This window comes from Triticum aestivum, chromosome 3A (assembly GCF_018294505.1).
Source record: "Triticum aestivum cultivar Chinese Spring chromosome 3A, IWGSC CS RefSeq v2.1, whole genome shotgun sequence".
Lineage (NCBI taxonomy): Eukaryota > Viridiplantae > Streptophyta > Magnoliopsida > Poales > Poaceae > Triticum > Triticum aestivum.
In genome coordinates, this window is record NC_057800.1 from 382,755,728 (window position 1) to 382,777,904 (window position 22,177).

At 46.7% G+C, this 22,177-nt stretch overlaps 1 protein-coding gene and 1 long non-coding RNA gene across 3 annotated transcripts; both read right to left on the reverse strand.

Annotated features, from left to right (window-relative positions):
• Window positions 1–323: 323 nt before the first annotated feature.
• Window positions 324–2,708, reverse strand: LOC123058351 (uncharacterized). Of its 2 annotated transcripts, XR_006427172.1 has the most exons (4): window positions 2,549–2,708; window positions 2,227–2,447; window positions 1,153–1,757; window positions 324–1,060 (listed from the first exon to the last, which is right to left on the reverse strand). It is a non-coding gene; the product is annotated as an uncharacterized lncRNA (long non-coding RNA). The 2 variants fall into 2 exon arrangements; XR_006427171.1 differs by having other exon boundaries at window positions 324–1,757; window positions 2,549–2,701.
• An 11,243-nt stretch (window positions 2,709–13,951) lies between these two features.
• Window positions 13,952–18,703, reverse strand: LOC100125713 (probable protein phosphatase 2C 6). The gene is made up of 4 exons (XM_044484431.1): window positions 17,629–18,703; window positions 17,143–17,514; window positions 16,933–17,038; window positions 13,952–14,535 (listed from the first exon to the last, which is right to left on the reverse strand). Exons 1-4 carry the CDS (start codon window positions 18,247–18,249, stop codon window positions 14,195–14,197), a joined length of 1,440 nt encoding a protein of 479 aa, XP_044340366.1. The 5' UTR covers window positions 18,250–18,703; the 3' UTR covers window positions 13,952–14,194.
• Between the last annotated feature and the right edge of the window lie 3,474 nt (window positions 18,704–22,177).

A 22,177-nucleotide genomic window follows, 5' to 3' on the forward strand; every position in this document is an offset into this window, starting at 1 on the left:
CATGCCAATATTATTCAATTTTTACCGAATATTTGATATGGCTCATATTGCCATATAGTACTATTATCCCAGTAGTTGATCCTCCTCGAGATCCACGTTCATGCAGGTAAAGGCCGATGTATTCACTTTGGAAATTCATTTTTGCACAGTGGCGAATGTGTTTGTTTGATATCATTTACGAGGCTCATCTAACTTGGTCCAGTACGGTCTTCGCTCCATGCTTTTTCTTGGACCAGCATATGTAGCACCTGAGCCGCCTGGGTGGTGGTGTTTTAGTGCAGTTTCGTCAATGATAGCCGTGTGACACTCATTTATGTCCACCGGCGAGCTGGCCAGCTTGTTGGCTAGGAACACAAAGCAACATTTTTACAAGTTTTGTTACAACAGAAATTCTGGGTTAAATCTACACCACATCACCATCAGCACCTTGGCCAGCAGCTCTGCCGCATGTGTTCTTCCTATGCCCGATGACGTCGCAGTTGCTGCACTTTGCTTCTTTTCTAGGCATTTTTGGGGCATCACCTCGTTGCGGGCAAGTCGTGCGCTTGTGCCCCTTAGTCTTGCAGATGCTGCAGAACCGACTCCTCTTTGTCATCCCCTCGTACGGAGCTTTGTCTCTACTGTTCGTCAGCCTCCCTTCCTTCCTCTTCTTACTGGGAGGCGCCAACTCGACAAGCGAACTGTTGTGCCTAGAAATCATGTCTTCCTGATCTTCAATGCACTGAACTTAACCTCGTCTCCATTTCGCTGACCATTGTTGTTCATGCGATCTTCGAGTCCTAGGCCATCTCTCGCCATATCAATTGGTCCCATCAGGACCAGTGCTTGATTGAACAGAGCCATCAGAGTTTCGTAAGCTTTCACACTAGCATCCCCCAGCCTCACCAACTCCAGCGCCTGAACATACATTCGGTTATGCCTGAATGTCAATGTGGTCGCACCAATGTTATCTCGCTGGTAGTGTTGCAGGTGTTCTGGTAGTATGTCACGAGCCTCTTTTGTCCATCTTTTTACTATATGCTTTTTTTGGTATCTCAGTAATCCCAGGATAATCCATCACCTGGAACGCATGAATATTTTTGTCAACAAATTGGGGTTTTTACAAACATCGGCTTTGTGATCTGATCTGAAATGCAAAGTATAGTCAACAACCTTGAGTACATGGGCATGTGTACAGACAGCCCACACTCGCACTCAAAGTGTTCACCATTGTCATGCATTCTCACCAGGAAAACAACTCTTCTCCATTTCTCCCATTTATCAGGCCTAGTATGTGTCCCTTTGTACAATGCATCTTTTTCTACCTGATCGGATGCCCACAAAAGCCTAATCATTGCCGGACACTCACACCTACAGGATCGTGTGTTCTCCTGCAAGGGCTTCCCCTGTTCCACATCATTTAAAAAAACAGACCAGTTCATCCTTTAGCGGAAAAGCATATTAATTCTACCCACAGAAGATCACATAATGGCTAGTGCTTGTACCGAGCATCCACAGACGATCTCCTGTATGGTCTTCCTTTTGTCTGGATTCAGCCGACTTTTCCCATATCTAATCCCAAAACCATGCTCCCACGAATATAAATTGTAAAAATCATAAGCCTCTGTCAACGAGTCGAAGGATGTACCCAATTCTAGCTTCACAACCTCCTCTCTGTCTCTGTCTGCAAAACCCCTGATTGTCTTCTCTAGCACCCCCATCCTTCCTGGGCATGGTGTTCGCTCTATAGGATTTGCGCCCACACGGACCCTGCACCACTGAGACATCAAGGCGAAATGTAAGGAGTAAAACATTTTTTGTCAACACAAAGAGAATTCTCTGAACCACAATTTTATCTTACCACTTTTTGGGGGCCACACTATTTGGTTACACAAAAGATAATTTTTGCCAAGATTATTTTCTATACGTAACTATATCTTTGCAGCCCAACAAATGATATAGGAATTCTTTAGTTTGGATGGCAAAGTCATATTCTTTTACCATCACCCCCTCTCAGGCTGAAACACACATTGGCTTTGTTTGATTTCTTCCTCACACTCACCAAATTTAGCAGTTCACACCATACGGCTAATTTTTGGACTTACGAACACTCTCCTAAAAAATATACAGCACCGACACTAAGGAAATTCCTGTAAACAACACTGGAGGGGGCATCCACCACGAACTGTCCATTTTTTGGGTTGTCATCTATGAATTTTAGTCTACGGGGAATGATATGAGATGTACCTTCTTATCCAGTCGGCTGCCTTCGGATCAGGCTTTATTGCTGACTCGTCGGACTCCGCTGGAGCGCTATCGATTCTACCTTCTCCCGATGGCTGGCCGCAGTTATCTTGACCAACAACAGAAGAACCAGGTACCCCAGCACGGCGCCAGCCGGACCCTCGCTAATCTCATCCTGGACGGACCCACCCGACGCCACGCCGCCGTCGGGAAAGATGGGCAACCTGAGATGCAAAACAGAACATGGACAGACATTCAAAAAAATCGGTGGACTAGGTCGGGCGAACGGGAGGGAAGGTGGGGGCGGCCGTGGTCGCCTGCACACCTAATCTACCGGGAAAACCTCTTCGGCAGCCACGGCGGTGGCCGCTTCCGTATCCTCCCAGGACGCACCCGCCTCAATTCAGTGCCCCTTTCCGCTCTGTCCCAGTGGTCTAACTCCGTCAGCTCTCGTGTGTTCTATGCGGGGCCGACCCAAGTGACCCCCCGTATTCGTATCGTATCCCGGCTCCTTGGGGTGGCCCGCTCGCGAATTACGCCATTTTCTGGAGATCGCGCACATGGAATTCAATGCGCCGAACTGCCCTCATCTGTGCGGTTCAATGGTCTGGATAGTACTACCATATGGTAGTACGACCCATATCGGCGCTCTCACCTTTTACATACTTTTGGAAACTTTTTATATAATTTATTTGGACTAACTTACTTATTCAGTGCCTAGTGTCAGTTCCTGTTTGTTGCATGTTTTTGTTTCGCAGAAAATCCATATCAAACGAAGTCCAAATGCGATAAAAATTTACGAAGAATTATTTTGGAATATATGTGATTTTTATTAGGTGGGATTTTTATTAGGTGGAATCAACGCAAACGGGGGGCCACAGAGCCCACAACCCACCAGGGCGCGCCAGGCACCCCCTGGCGCACCCAGGGGTCTTGTGCCCTCTTCGAAAGTCGGTTGGGGCCCTTCTTCTGGCGCAAGAAAGATAATTTATGGAAAAAACTCGTGTAAAAATTTCAGCACAATCAGAGTTACAAATCTCTGGGAATTTAAGAAACCGTGAAGGGCCAGATCTGGGGAGTGCGAAACAGAAGAGAACAGAGTAGGAGATCAAATCTCGGAGGGGCTCCCGCCCCTCCGCCGCCATGGAGGCCATGGACCAGAGGGTGAACTCTCCTCCCATCTAGGGGGAGGCCAAGGAAGAAGAAGAAGGAGGGGGGCTCTCTCCCCCTCGCTTTCGGTGGCGACGGAGTGCCGTCGGGGCAACGATCGGGATGGCAATCTACATCAACAATCTCGCTACCGTCAACACCAACTCTCTCCCCCTCTATGCAGCGGTGTAACACCTCTTCTCCCCGCTTCTCTACTTAAACATGGTGCTCAACTTCATATATTATTTTCCAATGATCTATGGTTATCCTATGATGTTTGAATAGATCCGATTTGTCTTGTGGGTTAATCGTGATCTTGGTTGGTATGATTGTATATTTATTTATGGTGTTGTCCTACGGTGCCCTCCGTTCTCGCGCAAATGTGAGGAGCCCTCGATGTAGGGTGTTGCAATATGTTCATGGTTCGCTTAAGGTGGGTTGCGAGAGTGACAGAAGCTTAAACCCAAGTAGGTGGGCTATGGCGTATGGGATAAAGAGGACTTGATACTTAATGCTATGGTTGGGTTTCACGACCTTAATGATCTTTAGTAGTAGCAGATGCTTGCTAGAGTTCCAATCATAAGTGCATATGAACCAAGTAGAGAAAGTATGTTAGCTCATGCCTCTCCCTCATATAGAATTGCAAGAATGATACTTGTTATCGATTGCCTAGGGACAAATAACTTTCTTGTTGACACAAACCCTTTTACTAAACACATAAATTTTATTATCTTGTAAAGCACTTCTAGTTTTATTCATGCAAAGTAGTTCTAGCATCACACCTACAAAATAGTTTCATACTTGTTTTCGGTAAAGCAAACATCAAGTGTGCGTAGAGTTGTATTGGTGGTCGATAGAACTTGAGGGAATATTTGTTCTACCTTTAGCTCATCATTGGGTTCGACACTCTTATTTATCGAAAAAGGCTACAAATGATCCCCTATACTTGTGGGTTATCATGCCCCCCCCCTCCCGTGACCCTCCTGACCTAATTATTTTGCCTGTATATTCCCAAATATCCCCCAAACCACCAGAGGCGTCCATGAAAACACTTTTCCACTGCCACAACCTTCTGTACCCGTGAGATCCCATCTAGGGACCTTTTCTGACACCCTACCGGAGGGGGATTCGATCATGGAGGGCTTCTACATCAACTCTATTGCCCTTCCGGTGAAGCGTGATTAGTTTACCACAGACCTATGGGTCCATAGCTAGTAGCTAGATGGCTTCTCTCTCTCTCTGATTCTTACCATGGTCTCCTCAATGTTCTTGGAGATCTATCCAATGTAATACTTTTTTTGCGGTGTGTTTGCCGAGATCCGATGAATTGTGGATTCATGATCAGTTTATCTATGAATATTATTTGAATCTTCTCTGAATTATTTTATGCATGGTTTGATATCTTTGTAATTCTCTTTGAACTATCGGTTTGGTTTGGCCAACTAGATTTGTTTTTCTTGCAATAGGAGAAGTGCTTAGCTTTGGGTTCAATCTTGCGGTGTCCTTTCCCAGTGACAGTAGGGGTAGCAAGGCAAGTATTGTATTGTTGCTGTCGAGGATAAAAATATGGGGTTTTCATCATATTGCTTCAGTTAATTCCTCTACATCATCTCATCTTACTTAATGCGTTACTCTGTTCTTCATGAACTTAATACTCTAGATGCAGGTAGGAGCCGGTCGATGTGTGGAGTAATATAGTACATGCAAAATCGTTTCGGTCTACTTGACACGGACATGATGCCTATATTCATGATCATTGCCTTAGATATCGTCATAACTTTGCGCTTTTCTATCAATTGCTCGACAGTAATTTGTCACCCACTGTATTATTTGCTATCTTGAGATAAGCCTCTAGTGAAACCTATGGCCCCCGGGTCTATTTTCCATCATATAAATTTCTATTTTCCATCATATAAGTTTCCGATCTACTATTTTTGCAATCTTTTACTTTCCAATCTATAAACCAAAAATACCAAAAATATTTACTTTGTCGTTTATCTATCTCTATCTGATCTCACTTTAGCAAGTAATCATCAAGGGATTGACAACCCCTTTATCGTGTTGGGTGCAAGTTGTTTGATTGTTTGTGCAGGTATTGGTGATTTGTGCGTTGTCTCCTACTAGATTGATACCTTGGTTCTCAAACTGAGGGGAATACTTATCTCTACTTTGTTGCATCACCCTTTCCTCTTTAAGGGAAAAACCAACACAAGCTCAAGAAGTAGCACTCCCCGGTGGCTAACTGTAAAACCAACCAAAGGCAATGCATTGACTCGGGTTCCTCCATTGGCTTATCCCACCATGCCTGGATCATCTGCTCTGCCCCATGTCATTTCACTTGAAGGAAAAGTTGTTGCTGCTGACGACGAAGAAATTCTTGTGCCTCCAGTCACATTCGAAGACGAAGAAGAATCTTTTAATAGCTCATCCGGTGATGCCTTGGAGTGATACAAGTCTCTAGCTTCAAGCCTCATGTTATTCTTCACCTTTTTGCCACTTGTTGACAAAAGGGGGAGAATTACATCGAGGTTCAGTAGATTTGCCTTTTGGTTTTAGTTGATTGTGTTTTCTCTCTAGTTTGAAACTTCTACCTCTCATGGCTGACCTTGATAAGTTGTAAAACTCTCGTTAAACTTTTGTGCTGTAATATTAATAACCCCTCCTGTTGCACCATATCTCTCGAAGTATCTATTTTGAGGTGCAATTATTATCAGAAGTTTCGGATGATTGCACTATGCTATCATTGGATAGTATTCTTCAGTGCGAATCAATTATTCTTGAATGATTGAATTTTCCTCCATATATTAACACTTGCAGGAAATTGTATCTCAAAAAATATTTCCCTGCATGCATTTAGGGGGGTCCATTTCATCTTCGACTAGAGTAACACTTGCTCACTCTCGATTGATTTACTTTTTTCTTATCTATCCTTACTTTAATGATTATCTATTTTGCCAACAATCATCCAAAAATGGGGAGATTGTTGGTGCAATAAATTTGCCTCCTTATGCTTTGGAGATTGTTTTCATAAACAGTGAGGGAGTAATGTGTTTTCTAGTGCACACAGAGTAACAAGTCCCTTAAGTCATGTGGAGTTTGGTACAAACTCTGAAGATAATCTCTTGTGTGGCAGCAAGGATTATCACCGAAGATTATGCTATCGAGAGTGACCCCCAAAAATTGTTGACGCAAATCAATTGGTTTGGTGTTTGTCCGAAGAAATTGACTACAACTGAGAAGTTGAAGACGAAGTGAAGATGTAGCATTTATTTTTTTGTTCTTCTTTCGCTTTACCGAGTCATAGGACCACCGTACTATTAAGAGAGGTATAGAGTTCAAAACTTTGATTCTCTAATGCTAAACCAAATCCTATGTGAGATTAGAGAGAAATCTTCTCTCTTTGTGTTCCGAATGAATACTCGCTAGCCAAATATGTTGTTCTTCTTTGCTGCGAGAGATTTTATTCAGAGCGAGGAGTTAGCATTACTTGTTCCTCAAGTAATGTTACAGTTGCTCCCAAAATCCGACCGCTGAGAACGTGTCGGTTGGCCATTGACTGGACCATGTGTCCAAAATGGTCATTTCTCACCAGGGAAGGTTGCGGCTATAAATAGCCACCCCGCACAAACATTGTTAGTTGGCTGCTCCATGTGATTCCGAGAAGATTGTGTGACCAACCCTCTCTCCTGAGTGATTTGAGTTTAAAATCATCAAGAGAAAAAACCCAGAGCCAAAAAATTAGGTAGTGGTTTAACATCACTCGAATCTAAGTCCAGTACGCTCCACCTATTACTCTTGAGAGCCACCGACTCTCTAGACTGTTAGGTGTCATTTTCTTTAGAAACCAAGGTTGGTTGTGGTTCTCAAAGAAGAAGAAGATTGTAAAGGTTAGGAGATCACCTCAAGTATCTACCATGAGTAATCGGCATTGATTGACGAATCATTTGTTGAGGAGAATAGGGCTAAGTGAGTTTATCTTATGTGTTAAATCACAACCCCTCCAACTAGACGTAGTCCTTTTGCAGAAGGGCAAACTGGTCTACCAAATACCTTGTCACCATCGAGCATCACTGGTCTCCTCTACTCCTCTTATTTACATTCGCTCAGCGTTGTATAATATGTTTCAATCATGTGTTCATTTTTTATGCCGATTTTTGTTATCATTCGCTAGTTTTTATTTGCTCGCTATAGTTTGTTTTCATTCGCTCTGCTCCTGGGTTCCGAGAGTTTTAAAGTTTCGAAAGAAATTTTAGAAGTCCCATTCACCCCTCCTCTGGTAGACATACTTTGTTCCTACACGTTGTTCAGTTTCTAACTCCCAAGTAAGATAGACATCATGAATGTATCTACCATCAAACGGTGGAATATTCAATTTCAGTTTAGGGACATGGTCATGATCTCGTACTTCAGGGGGTGGTGCAGCCCTGCCATTGCGATTATATGCATGTAGATGACCTGGTGTTGGTGTTGGTGCTGGTGCTGGTATTGGTGGCAGCACGTAAATCTGATTTTGAACAACATCATCTTTGTAATCACCATCATAGTAATCGTAGTGCTCGACGGTAGTAGTAACAACCACAAAATTAGCAACATTCTTGCACCTTTTCAAACATAATTTATTGAAATTTATCATGTAGCTCCTTGTTCATCATGCTCGCCTAGTCTAGCTCGTCGGCGTGTGATCCTGTCATGGTTAGCAGCAATAGAAACACACAAGAATATGGTCCTACTGACTACTAGTAGGTTGTGGTGTGGTGGAAAGCCACAAATCCGTCAAGCTAATCAGAAATTATTACCCGTTCTTACAAGCAGTAGGTGGCGATCGGCAATTGTTGTAGTTAACACTCTCAAAGCTTGGACAAATCTATTGCCAGGTGGTGTCAAACGCGTGTGTAGATGTATGTGGAGCTGGGAAGGCTTATAATATGGTAGCAAAAAGGATCAGCAATAATCAATTCAGACATGCAAAGTTGAATAAACGATCAACAACGGTATTGTGCTGGTCCTAGGCTAGAACATACTTGATCACGACATGTACTATGGCGTGATATTGAAAGCAATAACAAAGAGTCAGATAGTGAGCTCGGACTATGATTGGTGGCGAAGATGTATATCTGGTTGAATCGGACTGGCGGCGGAGATGTATATCTGGTTGAAGCGGACTGGTGGTGGAGATGTATATCTGGTTGAATTGGACTGGTGGCGGAGATGAATCTGGTGGAACTCGGACTGGTGATGGATATGCGTTGGAGCTGGACTTGGATTGGCATGATCACAGCAGATATGTGCTGGAGGTGGACTCTGTTTGGCGTGAGGACGTTGGATATGTGTTGAAGATGGACTCTTATTGGCCTGATGGCGACGGATATGGGTGGTGTATATGGACTCGGATTGGTGGCAGATATGTAGTGATGGTATTTGGCAGTGGCGATGAAGATGGTGCGCCGGCGGCATGAAAACATGTGACAAATGCTAAGACCAGCAACTCGACGCGACGATACAACCATAGATTCAATAGAGCAAAACACTAAAAAGATTATGCAAAGGCTTAGATTGGTTTGGATACGATGAACTAACCATATTTTTCTGGCTTTTTTGTGGATTATAGGTATGAAACAAATGCGATCTAGACTACGAAAAACTAGTAAAATCTCACCGAGCAACCTAGAAATATGATACCACTTGATAAAGGCGAAGGTGTTTTGATGAGAGGTAGCTATCGTTTTTGGTGGAAGTCAACTTTGACGATCAGACTACGAACATGCGAAGATGTCACGCCTTAACAATCGCTAAGACAACTCCGAGAGGTTATTGATCACGCCGGAGCATGATCAACTGACAACGAGGTCTATTTCCTGCACATAAACAAAGAACAAGTAGGAAACTGACATTGCAATATGGATATTTCGACTATAAAAGGAAAGCTTTATTGATGAAAGTGGGGTTCTCTGACATCTTGGTCTGGTCGTTGAACACAAATGAATGACGCGAGTTGCAGCTATGAAGAACTTTAATCTAAACAAAACCCAAGTCTAAAACGACGCCCTAAGGGATGTATTTATTGTATTTATAGGGAGATAGAGGAGAATTTTGCCCACCCTAGGTAAGGTGGGACTAAATTCTATCCTAAGTCATTTTCCCTATGAATGCAAACTCTAAACTGCCTATTAAGTGTATTGCGAAAATACATGGGCCTGGCCTAAAAATAAGGTGATACGGCAGCTATATTAAGCTATGGACGAAATTTATAAAAGGTCATATTATATATTTCATCCATGTCCTTATATGTCATCATGGTGACTCCAAAGTGCTGAAAACTCCACGGAAAACTTCATTATTGTTCCCCTTGCACGCGCCATCCCCTCCATACTTGATCATGCTCTAATGTTCATCCTTATCCATGTTAGGCCCTTCATTTGTAAGTAAAACAAATGCATCCAATTTAGGAAGCATCATATTCTCATGAACATGAGAATCGTTACCAAGAAACGAAGTACCTGGTAATTTAATTGGCGTGCGCGAGCTCTAATAATTCATCCAGTATATGTAGCAATAGGGGTTGTCGGTGTAACTGTAGGATGTATCCCCGGCCTCCGCATCTAGACGATGCATGTAGCTTTTTTATTAATTATTCACAAAGACCTTACAAAGTAATATATCACTACGCCTGAAGAGAGCGCACTACATGGCTCCCCCGCGTAACCCTCTCGTGTCGCTCCCCCCGCGAGCGACCGAGGGGGCTACCCTAGCCGCCGGCGCCTCAGGACCCCCCGCCCCTCTCCTCCCCTCACCGCCGTCGGTCCGCACCGCCGGGCAAAGCCCGGTAGGTGCTGGCGGTGATGGGGCCCCATCTCCTCCTCGCGCGAGGGCTCGGAGTGGGCGGGCGTCCTCGGGCGGCGGCGGCGCGTTCATCCGGGGCATGGCGGCGCACGGGCAGGTGCGACCGCGGTGTTGCGGTGCCTTGTCCTGCGTGTGGAGGGCCGGACACGGCGGGGGCTGCGGGATCACTCGGAGGCAACAGGGGCGACTTCGGTGTTGGATCCGCGAGCAGCAGGTAGGGCGGCGTTCCTTTGCCTATGCGGCGGCAGCCAGATCCATGGCCGGAATGGTGCTCTTCCCCTCGGTGGAGTCTATGCTTGAAGATGGGCGACGGAAGCCGCGAATCTGGTGTCCCGTCTAGATCTGCCCCGGCGTGGCAACTGGTGGCGTGTGGAGGACCGGTGAGGGGCAGTTGGAGGCTCCCTGCTGGCATGCTGGCGTCGGCTTTGGTCTTCACGGCGAAGCTCCGTTCGGTTTCAGTCACCTGCGAGTTCGGGGGGGCGTGATTTCCGGTGAAAATCGCGCGGACTACGGTCATGGCGGACGATGGCGGCGTCTATGACGTTGTTCCCTTCTTGAGGCATCATTGTTGTAGGTCATGGCGCCCCACTCGTGATGCTCCGAGGGAAACCCTAGATCTGGGTCTACTGGATCGAACAATGATGGCACCTTCAATGCCCGTTGTCCCTCCTGGGGGCATCGTTTTGGAGCACGTGCTGGCTGGAGGGGACAAGAGGAGGAGCAGTGTTACATCTACCGCAAGACCGACGGCGGATCCCGGCGGCATGGTGTCGCGGAGGTTCGGCGATGGGCGTGTATTGGAGATGGACTCGCGCAGGAGGAGAAGTTGTCTGGCGTCATGGTGGCGTTGATGGTAGAGAGGCCTAGTAAGGTCGGTGCATCAGTTCTGCATTAAGGATGGACCGAGGGAAGATGGAGGTGACGACCCTTGCAGCGTGCGGTGCTCACTGGGAGTGTGCCAGACCGGTGTGGGATCCAATCCAAGTAGTGGCTTGGATGGGACACTAGGTTTTAGATGTTAGGCTTTGGTGCGATGTCTATTTGGTATTAGGCCCAGACATTCGACACGCCTTCATCAAGGGGATAGGAGTAGCAACAACGTTGCCAAGATGGTGGCTTCAGGATTATTGATGTATCACATTGTATGGTCTTTGTGAATAATTAATAATATGGTTGCATGCATCGTCCAAATGCAGAGGCTGGGGGTACATCCTCCTTTTCTAAAAAAAACATCAGTATGCCTGAAGCCACTATCCAGGCAACACCTGTTTCTACTCCTATCCCCTTGATGAAGGGGTGCCGAATGTCCGAGCCTAATACCAAACAGACATTGCACCAAAGTCTAACATCTAACGTCAGATGCCCCAGCCTAACTACATACCGGGACTGGGTCACACACCGGTCCGGCGCAGTCACAACAGGCACCACATGCGCATCCTGCAAGGCCCGACACCACCGTCTTCCATCGATCCATCTTCAGAGCAGAAACTGACGCATCGATCATGTCAGGCCTCTCTGCCATCGACGCCACCATGACGCCAGACAGCGTCGTCCTCCTGCGCGAGTCCATCCCCGCACATCGGACGCCGAATATGCACTGCACCACGCTGTCGAGATCCGTTGCCATCAATGTGTAGGATGAAGCACCGCTCCACCAAAGTTGCGGTCACTGGTCCATCGAGTCCATGCACACCTCCAAGAACGACGCCCCCAAGGGAAATGACACAAGAGCACCGCCGTCTTCCGATCTACTGATCTATGGTTTCCCTCGGAGGTAGCAGATGTTGGCCTAGAACTTCTCCATGACGATGCCTCCAAAAAAGGAACGACACCGAAGAGTGTCGCCATCGTCGGCCTTGGCATCTAGCCGAGAGCAGGTTTTCACCCAGATCTGTTCGAAGAACTCCATCCATCTTTTTGTGCATGGATCGCCACCTTCTATGCCGGGGACCGGACCAAAAGAACCAGTTGCCGCCGCCTGACTGGCAACGGCACCACCACAGTGCCAGAGCAGCCGGTTACGTCAGGCCCACCGCACCACCTTGCCGCCGCGCAACAGATCCACCGGCCCGCCTAAGCCCAACTGGGCCCGGCGAGATCCGAGATTCCGGCCACCGCCACAGGGGTGCCTCCGCTGCGGGAGGCTGCGTCGCCGTTGTCGCCGCCACATCCTTCGTCGGGATCATGCCGCACCGCGCCGCCGAATCATCGGAGTGACCATGTCGCCGCCGCTAGAGGAAGACGCCACCGCGCGTGAGGAGAGGACCCCGCCGCCTCCGTCACAGCCCACAGTCGGACTTCGCCGGCGTGAACTCGGGCGGCGGCGGGAAGGAGAGATCGGGGAGAGGAGGTCTAGGGCACGGTGGCGCGATCTCCCCTATGTCACCAAGGGTTGGCGACGCGGGGGCCGGAGTCTGGGATCACGTAACACATATAACCAAGGGTAAAGCATTTTAATTTTCAAGAGCCTGCCCACTCGTATTCAGACCAACATAGCTGACAAAAACACAGATGAACAATCTTCTATTGCTAATGAACTAAACGCATCTGAGGAGAAACAGCGACATGCTGGGGAAATATACTGAATCAATGGACAATCTTTAGATTGGCAACCTTTGGTTCTCATGTTTTGTGGATCTGGTTGCACTATCACTTCACAGTAGTAGTAGTAGCAGCAGCAGCAGCAGTTGCACTATCACTTCATACTAGTAGTAGTAGCATCAGCAGTAGTAGTATGATTTCAATTCAGAGTTCTGTTTTTATCCCTTAGAAAATATAGCCTAACAGTGAATTCAGAAATTGAAGCGGATATCTTTAGAACATTATTCAGATGTTGTTTTCTTAAGATAACATTCTTCAGGTTGATGAATTATGAGAGTTCAAAATTGTTTTCGATGCAAAAATACCATTGTTAAAAACCATTGGGTTTAATCAAAGGGAAGATGGGTTACATTGCTCTATTTCAAAACAAATTACATTAGAAGTACTTGCATTAGTCAAATTTGGAGAACTGATGCATTGATGTTTTTATAGGCTACTAGCATAGTAATTTTGGTTTTTGTGTGGATTAACCTACCCGAGGAGCTTTGGACAAATACAAGCGACATTACACTATTGTGCATTCCTTCGGTTCATATATTTTTTGGAACATTTTTACTTTTATTATATACTTTGTGATCATTTAATCAACAATTTTGGAACATTTCTACTTTTATGATATACAGTACTTTGTGATCATTTAATCACAATTGAGATGTGCACATGCACACTTACTAGTAAATGCAGTACATAAATCCTGGAGTTCAGAAGTTCAAAGTGGTTCAAGCGTGCCCCGGACCTCACAGGCGACATGCGTCTCGTGTTAGCAACGACCAGTCATAATCCCACCCACTGAAAGGCTTTACCCAGGCCAAGGCACAGCATAATTAGGAAGGTTTGCCACCTGGATTTCATAGTATCAGGGAAGGCAGTACAAAATACTCCCTCCGTTCCTAAATACTTGTCTTTTTAGAGATTTCAAATAACTACCACATACGGATATATATAGACATATTTTAGAGTGTAGATTCATTCATTTTGCTCCGTATGTAGTCACTTGTTGAAATCTCTAGAAAGACAAATATTTAGGAACGGAGGGAGTAGTTTATACCACTAGTTCCTTTTGCACCCTACAGGCTCAAATATACATTTCCAGATACATGATGGCCCAGCTTAACAAAAAGAATAAGGGGCAGCAAAGGAAGAACAGAAAACAGGATCACCCACGCCACCAGGAAACATAAACCCTGATGCGGAATTTCGTAATCTGTACTGTATACAAGAATACAGCCCTTGGCAGCCCAAATGGTGAAAAGGAAGAAAAGAACGAACTGGGCTAAGTAATGTACTAACACAACAGTCTAAACTGATCGAATTTGGATTCTCCAAATCTATATAGATTCCTAGGAATTTGTCATAGAGGCTGTCAATCAAGCAAGATGACTTAAGTTTTGCTCTTGAACTTCCTCTGCGCCTTGAGGTCTACCACAATAACCGTGATGTTGTCCTTGCTCCCCTTCTGGAGAGCAAGCTTCGACAAGCATTCAGCAGCTGCTTGAGCCGCTGGATCTGGGGAGTCACCGCTACGTTGGGCCGATGACAAGTTTACCCCATTCTTTTTATGCCATAAGAGTATTCGCTTGCGGGCAACATCGCATACCTCTTCATTCGACAGTACATCCCAGAGGCCATCACTAGCGAGAATAAGACACTCGTCATCCTTTGCTCGAGGAACAATTGTGACCTCTGGGACAGGAATTATCCATGGTTTCAGATATCTGTCACCTGTGGAAGGTATAAAACATCAGCCCACAATATGTTTTTTAGCTAGTAAAAAATTTAGGAAGATAAAAAAAACTTACGCAAGAAAAGTAGGAATTCACTGTAAAAGAGGATCAAACAGTGATGTACCAAATAAAAGAAACTGCCTCAACTGTAGTAGCTCACCAAGCAATGCTATCTTAAAGGGATGCATATTCAATAGCAAGAAAGCACATTGACTGCAAGAGCCAACTGACAAGGGCAGGCTAAAAGAGGTGAACTATTTCATGTGGTTGGATAAGTTATGAAGATTCATCCAGGAGATATACAAATCATGCCTGTGGTCCAGGATCAAACTCAAGTTAACCAAGACCACCAGTAACTAATGCATACATCTGTAGACGTTTAGCGGTGATAATTTCCTATCTAAAGGTCATACCTCATCTGTCATGTTGTGTGTTGAATCTTCTGCTGCGTCTAGGTTTAAACAGAGCTTATGATTAGTTAAGAATCGTCAACCATTCTTCTTATGCTCCGTGATTAAACCATAAAAGTTAATATAGGACACCTAAACCAGGACTTTATACCTAAAGCAACCACGCAGACTCATGGGACTTAATTCGAATTTGGAAGTAGGAATACCAGAGTAAATGAAAACAGGGGATAGGCAAGGTCGGTGTACAGTTCTCATAATATACTGAATTAAGAAGACTTCCACATAGAACTGGGAATCCAGGTAGGCAAGAACTTTGTAAGATTAGCAGACAAATTGATGCAGATATACAGCCAATTTCAATTAGCCATGAGGGATACTACAGTGGAGCAGCAGGTGCTGAGTATTTGCGTAAGTACCATACAGATGTACTCCCTCCGTCCGGAAATACTTGTCATCAAAATGAATAAAAGGGGATGTATCTAGATGTATTTTAGTTCTAAATACATCCCTTTTTGTCCATTTTGATGACAAGTATTTTCGGACAGAGGGAGTACTACATAAGCAGTTAGCAACAACATTTATATGGGACCAACTAAAAGGTGCCTAGTACAGTAGTACCATTGTGTTTATTGTGTGGTGCAATCACAGAAGAAAACAACAAATCACACTGTAGTATATCATTATCTTCTTATTGCGAAGAATAACCAAGACTAAATGTGTATATTGAAGCCAAAGACAAGTAGTGGCTGGGTTTACCATATTACCATTTGGCTATTAAGTGTTAGCACTAGAACGTCAAATGCTGCGTGCCAAAATAAAGATCTCACAGGATCAATTACCATCTATTGTGCAATGGTAGCATAGCAAGTCAAAACAGATAAAAGAAGGAACAAGATGTAATGAAGAACTTGCAATATCTTCAATGAAATTTAACATGTGAACAGTTAGCATATATACGGGCTTTAAGCAGGGCAAGGGTCAAACTGGGATTTAGTACAAAAAGAAAGTATAGATATGAATACCACCTTTGAGCAGTCTGCCAACGGTTTTGGTGTACATATGGAATTTAGAGCAAGAAGATTATTCAGGCATTTCACACACAGATACATGAAGCACTCACACGGCCAAATTGAAACAGCAACTAGGTTGGTCAAGATTCTACTCCAGGGCTGTCGTTATTAAATATCAGGAGAACTTTAATAGACGCATATTTCGACATATTTTCCCAAAAGGGAAGTCACATTCCATTTCAGGATAATGTATATTCTTTAATTATTGGTGCTTTAATATTACTAGAAACAAAATATAGAAAAGGGAACCTAAATCTTCCTCGACCAATGGAAGCTTGAATCAAGATAGAACCAAACAAGTGGAGCAAGAATAAGAACCTTTGAAGCATAAGCAACTTTGTGTGTTGGATATTGCAATAAAGGCTACACAATTTCAATGAATTATAACTTCCTTTACGGGATGCTTATCCAATACCACATACTAGTTACACCAAACTATGCAGTCCTCCAGGATCTAACAACTGTTGAATTCAAGGATATTAGAAAAGCCATCTGGTATTTGGAAGATAAATCAATCATGCTAAGACTGCTAGATGCCTGAACAGCTTCCAGCAAGAACAAGCAACTTTCATGCACGGAAGATGATTTTTTTTCTGTTGGTCTCTGCATGCATTAGTTCACTATCAAAAAGAAGCACCTTTGTAAGCATATAAAATAGCACACCGGCAGACAAAGATCTAACTAAAACCACCACTGCATATTGATTTACCACCAGACCTGAAGTGCAAAGCATTTGGCGTTTGGCAAGCAATTAAATTCAGAATCGCACTGCCTTGATAGGATTTTTTTACCAGGCATAACGCAAGGCTTAATAGGAACTGATGGAACATCCAAAAGACATCCAAAACTCCATCTCATGCCAACAGTAACTGATGCCAGTACAACAGATGTTCCGAAAAGGAATAGCTAGCATACCAATTGACCGCGACATGGCAAGGACACCGAAAACTCGGTAGCCATTCCACTGTATGACCTTGCCACCCTCTGCCTCAATCCTTGCGTACTCATCCTCCCTATTAGGCTGAAAGACAGCGAGCAATGCAGTCAACATCTACTTAACATGTGAAGCAAAAGTTCAAGGCAACAATGAAAATAACACAAGCCTCATGAAGCATGGGAACTTACTTTATGATCCACTGACAACGGCACGGGTTGCTTGCCACGGCAGAGCACTGCCCTCGAGTCTCCACAATTTGAGACAATGATATGAGAGGAGCAGATGACAGCGACCACCGCCGTTGAACCGACGGTCTCGGGTGCTACAGGATCTACCATGCCCATTGCAGTGACACTGCTTGTGCCCACGTTTCCCCCTCCTCCGCTGGTCACCTTACCGGCTATCTCATCATCCACCCTTGAGAAGCAATCCACAAACGCCTTCTCCCACTGCTTCTTGAACTCCACAGCTCCCAGGTTAGCACCAGACACGGACCCTTCTATCCTGCTCAGCTCCTCCACCAGCGCTGCGTGGAGCCGATCCCGACAGTAATCTGCTACCTGCACAGGCATGACGCAAAATCTAACAAAGTTGTAGTTTCACTTGGGATTGAGGCAGAGACTGGCAAGGTCATACAGTAGGCAGTTGATAGGTGTCATTAATGGTGGGGTTACCTGTGCACCGCCGTGGCCATCATATACACCAAAAAAGTGCGCGGGGAGGCGGAAGGAGATGGGATCGAGTCCATCGACCATATTGTTGCCCGTGAGCATCCAGAGGGGCAAGCCGAAGAATCGCGGCACAGCGATGACCGCATCCTCCATCTCCGGGCGGCGGCCGCAAATTGATGTAAACCCCCAGAGTGGAACGCATTCGACAGCGAAGACGCTCCTCCCCCCGGCCGCGACCCTCGCCTCCGCCTCGACGGTGGCCGCAGAAGCCGCCGAGTCCTCGAACACCACCGCTCCCCCCTCGACCCCCGCACCGAAGAAGCCCAGACCCACCCCTTCGAAATCCGCGCTTGCCACGCTGCTGCAGTCGCTGGTGACCGAGCACGGGCTCCCCGCTGCCGACGCCTCTCCCCCTTCCCCTCCTGTTGCCGCTGGCAGCCCGTCATCCGTGGTGGTTCTGACCGGCGGCACTGAAAAGGTGACCGGCACCCCCTCCATGGCGCCCGCCACAACGGCCGCAATCGGTTCCGCAGCCGCGGCGGCGATTAGCGTGAGCCCGGCCGTGGCGGGGCTAAACACAGGTGTGGGCGCCGTGGCGAGCGCAGCCACGGCCACGTCCTCCATCTCCTCCGGCGCCACAGGTGCGTCCAGGATCAGCGCCCCGAGTCGCCTCACCGCCCAAGCACCCCATCGCTGACTCCGCTACTTCTCCCTCTACAAGTCGCTTCACATCCTCGTATGCTCACCCGCCGGCGCCGCCGCCTCATGTGCCTCCAGATCTGCGCCGATCCAGGCCGAATCCCAAGGCCTGCAACAGGCACCGCTCGACCGGCCTATAAACAAGGGGAAATCCAAGGTCCGCGCGGATCCAAATCCCCGAATCACGGCTCACGGGCGGTGCCCTCGCGAGCAAGGAAGCTAGCTAGCGGTGCGGAACCAACGGCGGGAGCGCGGGCGGGCGGGCGAGAGGAGAAAAGAGGAAGAGCGTAGCAGCAGCAGCAGCAGCCGCAGTTTAGAACTTACCAGTAAAAGCAAAGGAGTGGTGACGCCGTGAAGATGAAGGCGGAGGGAGGGGAGGGGAGGGGAAAGTTGACGTCCACCTCCCTGTGCGCGCGCGTGTGCGGGGACAGATGTCGAGGGGGCAGTGGGATGGGACACGCGGATCGCCGGATCGGCTGCTGGGCCTCGAGCAGCGGGCAGCCGGGGACGCGTGTCGAGTCGCCACGCCGTGCGCGTGGGGGTTACAGGTGGGCCCTGGGGAGACGTGTTCATCGGGGCGCACAGTGTAACTAGTATACTCCTCCTAGTCCCAGGCCTACATGTGGTGTGCCGCCGTGCTGGCGCTGTACGGTTGGTTGGGCTTGGGCTCGGGGAGCTTCTCGGCATTGGCCTGCCCAGCAGCAATAATGAGTGTGTAGCTTGTCGCACCTGGCCTGCTGCTTGCACGTCGGACTCAGACATGTGGCCCTCCTGCTGGATGCTGTCATGGGAGTTTAGGTGTTAGATGCCCAATCTTACAAGCATTTCCATTTCTTGCGTACGAACGCAATTTTTTCGCACGATTAGGCATGGATTTCTCCCGGATATTATCGCCCACCCCTCCTGCTTGCGACACGTCCACCACATATTTTAGCGCAGCAAAAAGGATAACTGTTTCTGTTGGACGAGGAGACGTGTTTTGCGTGAAGGACGTCAACATCTTTTTCACAGAGGTCCTTGTCCCATAAAAAGAGCGGAAAAGAAATCATGAAAATGGCACGCCCCGGGTGCTCTTGCCGCCACGTGGTCGACCCAACTAGCAACGTAACGGGCAGCCTACACGGGTTTAGGACATTCCAATGTCGACCCTCAAATCTCCCGCTTTCGTCTGGATTGTGTACTATCTGCCGAGCCAACGAACCTAACAAGTAGTATTAGGGGTACGAACGAGCGCTGATCCTGACTACGGCACAGGTGTGACACTCGGATTTTACGAGTTGAGAAGCCCGCGGAGAGGTAAAAGCCCTACGTCTCGAGCCTTAAGGTTTGTTTTTTTCCTGTGTCTGGATTACAATAGGGTTTCAAACCCTTGTTTCGGTGCTAGGGGTGGTCTATATAGAGTGTGTCGCCCCTCAAAACCAAAAAGCGCATCAACATGACAACCGCTACTTCTCTCTGTGACAGACCTTATTTTTACTTTTATGTATTTATTACTTTTTATGCAAGAGTCAAAGTGTTCTTCTTTATTTCTTTTTATTTTCTCTTTTGCAAGCACTATGTGATGGGGAAAGATCTAGGCATAAATATTCAATTGGATATGAGTGATCATGAGTTAGTATTGTTGACATCACCCTTGAGGTGAATAAGTTGGGAGGCAAAACTATAAGCCCCTATCTTTCTATTTGTCCGGTTGAAAGTTTTTTGATGCGGAGCATCCCAAGGTCATCCCATGGACCTATCATCATCTCACCAACTGCCAAGTGGACCTATGACTTGTGCACGTGCAAGAGATCTCGAAACCGAGGTGACATCTCTCCTCTCACAATTCCCCTTTGAAACACATGAGACATGGCTACTACCTCTCGCAAAGACACTTTGCATACTCAGGTACCAAGGAATTGGCCATGGAGAAGCTAAAGAGCAAGAAGGATCGGGAGAGGAAGATATGCGCGAAGACGGAGGAGAAATCAGCCAAGTCCCAGGTTGGCCGGACGATCCGGACCCCGGTCCGGACGATCCAGCTAATGCGCCCGGCGACACCCGAAGCTGAACTGCGAAGCCGGATCATCCGGACCCAGCCGGATATCCGGACCATCACCCAGACATCCGGGCCACCGCCTGCCTCCTCGCCACGTTCGGATCATCCGGACGCCGCCCCGAATCATCCGGGTCCCTGAAGCCTGAATCATCCAGCTCCCCGCCCGAGTCATCCGGGCCCTACCTGCGTGCATGATGTTGGGTCGAGGCCCATGTACCCTTTCGTCCCATTCGCCTATATAAACGACTCCACCTCCACTTTTCTAGGATTGACATTGATTTAGCTCACATGAGAGATAGAGCTTTGCTCATCCACTTGATACCTACTCCATTGAAGGCCAAGCTCTCCATCTAGGAGAAGATCCCCCAAGTGGATTCAAGCCCTCCACCTAGGAGAAGATTCCCTAGTGGACTCAAGACCTCCTCTTGGAGAAGAACTGGTTACTTGTATCCCCCTTTGTTATTTTTGGATCCTGCATCTCTCTTTGCGTTCATGGATCTAGCACATGTGTGATTGTTTCTCGTTGATTTGAGTGATTCCTCTCGTCTTCCCTCGTGTTTCCCCTCGTATGTTCGCCGTGTTCTTTGTGGGATTCCCTCCAAATCGTGAAAGATCAACCCCTAGGGTTCCACCCTGCATCATCTTGGTATCATGAGCCTTTGGTTGATCACGAATTTGGAGCCCCTACCCCTTGTTTTCTAGCCTAACTTTGTTGATTTTATCCCAATTTCGAAAAATTCCCCACAAAAATAGCCCCAATTTTTTTTGTGAGTTGTTGGTATGATGAAGTTTTGTTGATTTTGATCCGTGGGTTCATTGTGTTGCAAGTGGATCTAACCTTTTCCCTCCATCTCCACCGCGAATTCCATCAAAAATCGCCGAAATCGTTGATTTTTTCCCGTTTTCGAGTTCACCTCGCACCTCGCCCGCGAGCAGCTGGCCTGCCCGGACGATCCGTACCTTGACCCGAATCCTCCGGCTCCTGGCCCGGATCATCCGGCTTCCTCTGCCGAAACTGCACCTTCTGCAGTTTTTCTCCGCCATCATTTTCGCCTCCGCACTCCTACTTCCCCCACTACCTACCCACTTCCGCTACACCCTCGACACACCAAACCCATACCACTGCTTACCCGCTACCGACACCGACAAAATTTGACACATTTGGTTTTGAAGATTTGTGATGTGGTTCATCGTTTCCTAGAGTGTTCCGGCTAACTAGGAACGGTTCGACATCGACATCACCGCCGCTCATCTTCGACACGGACTCGTCCTCAACAACAACCATCCAACCATTTTGACACCCTCGACCATAAGCAAGGATGGTAACTTTGATGACATCTTTGTCTACTCCTTGCCATTACATTGATAACCCCATATCCCATTTTGCGTCACCTTCCTATTGAGACTAGCCATTTGAGTATTGCCGGCAATGTTACTTGTGCACATTAGTGATCATAGTTTCCCATTGCATACATACCATATGATATTGGTACAAGCATCTTGATATCATCTCTTGTGTCACAAAGTTGTCACCGCGCATACACAATTGCTATCTTGGTTCGTGAAGTTTCCCATAAGTGGCCACCAAAACAGCTCAAATGAGAAAGAGCCAACAAGCTTTTAAGCAAAAGGAAAAGATAAGCAAAGAGCTTTTAAGCAAGAACCATAACATCATACTACATTAAGATTGTCATACTCGGTCATCTTGGATCATCTCACCGGAACATCATACATATAGCATACTTGTGATAGAAGTCGATGCATTTTGCTTAGTAGGTTGTGCATAAGTCTTGTATCGGCCTATTGTGCAATCGT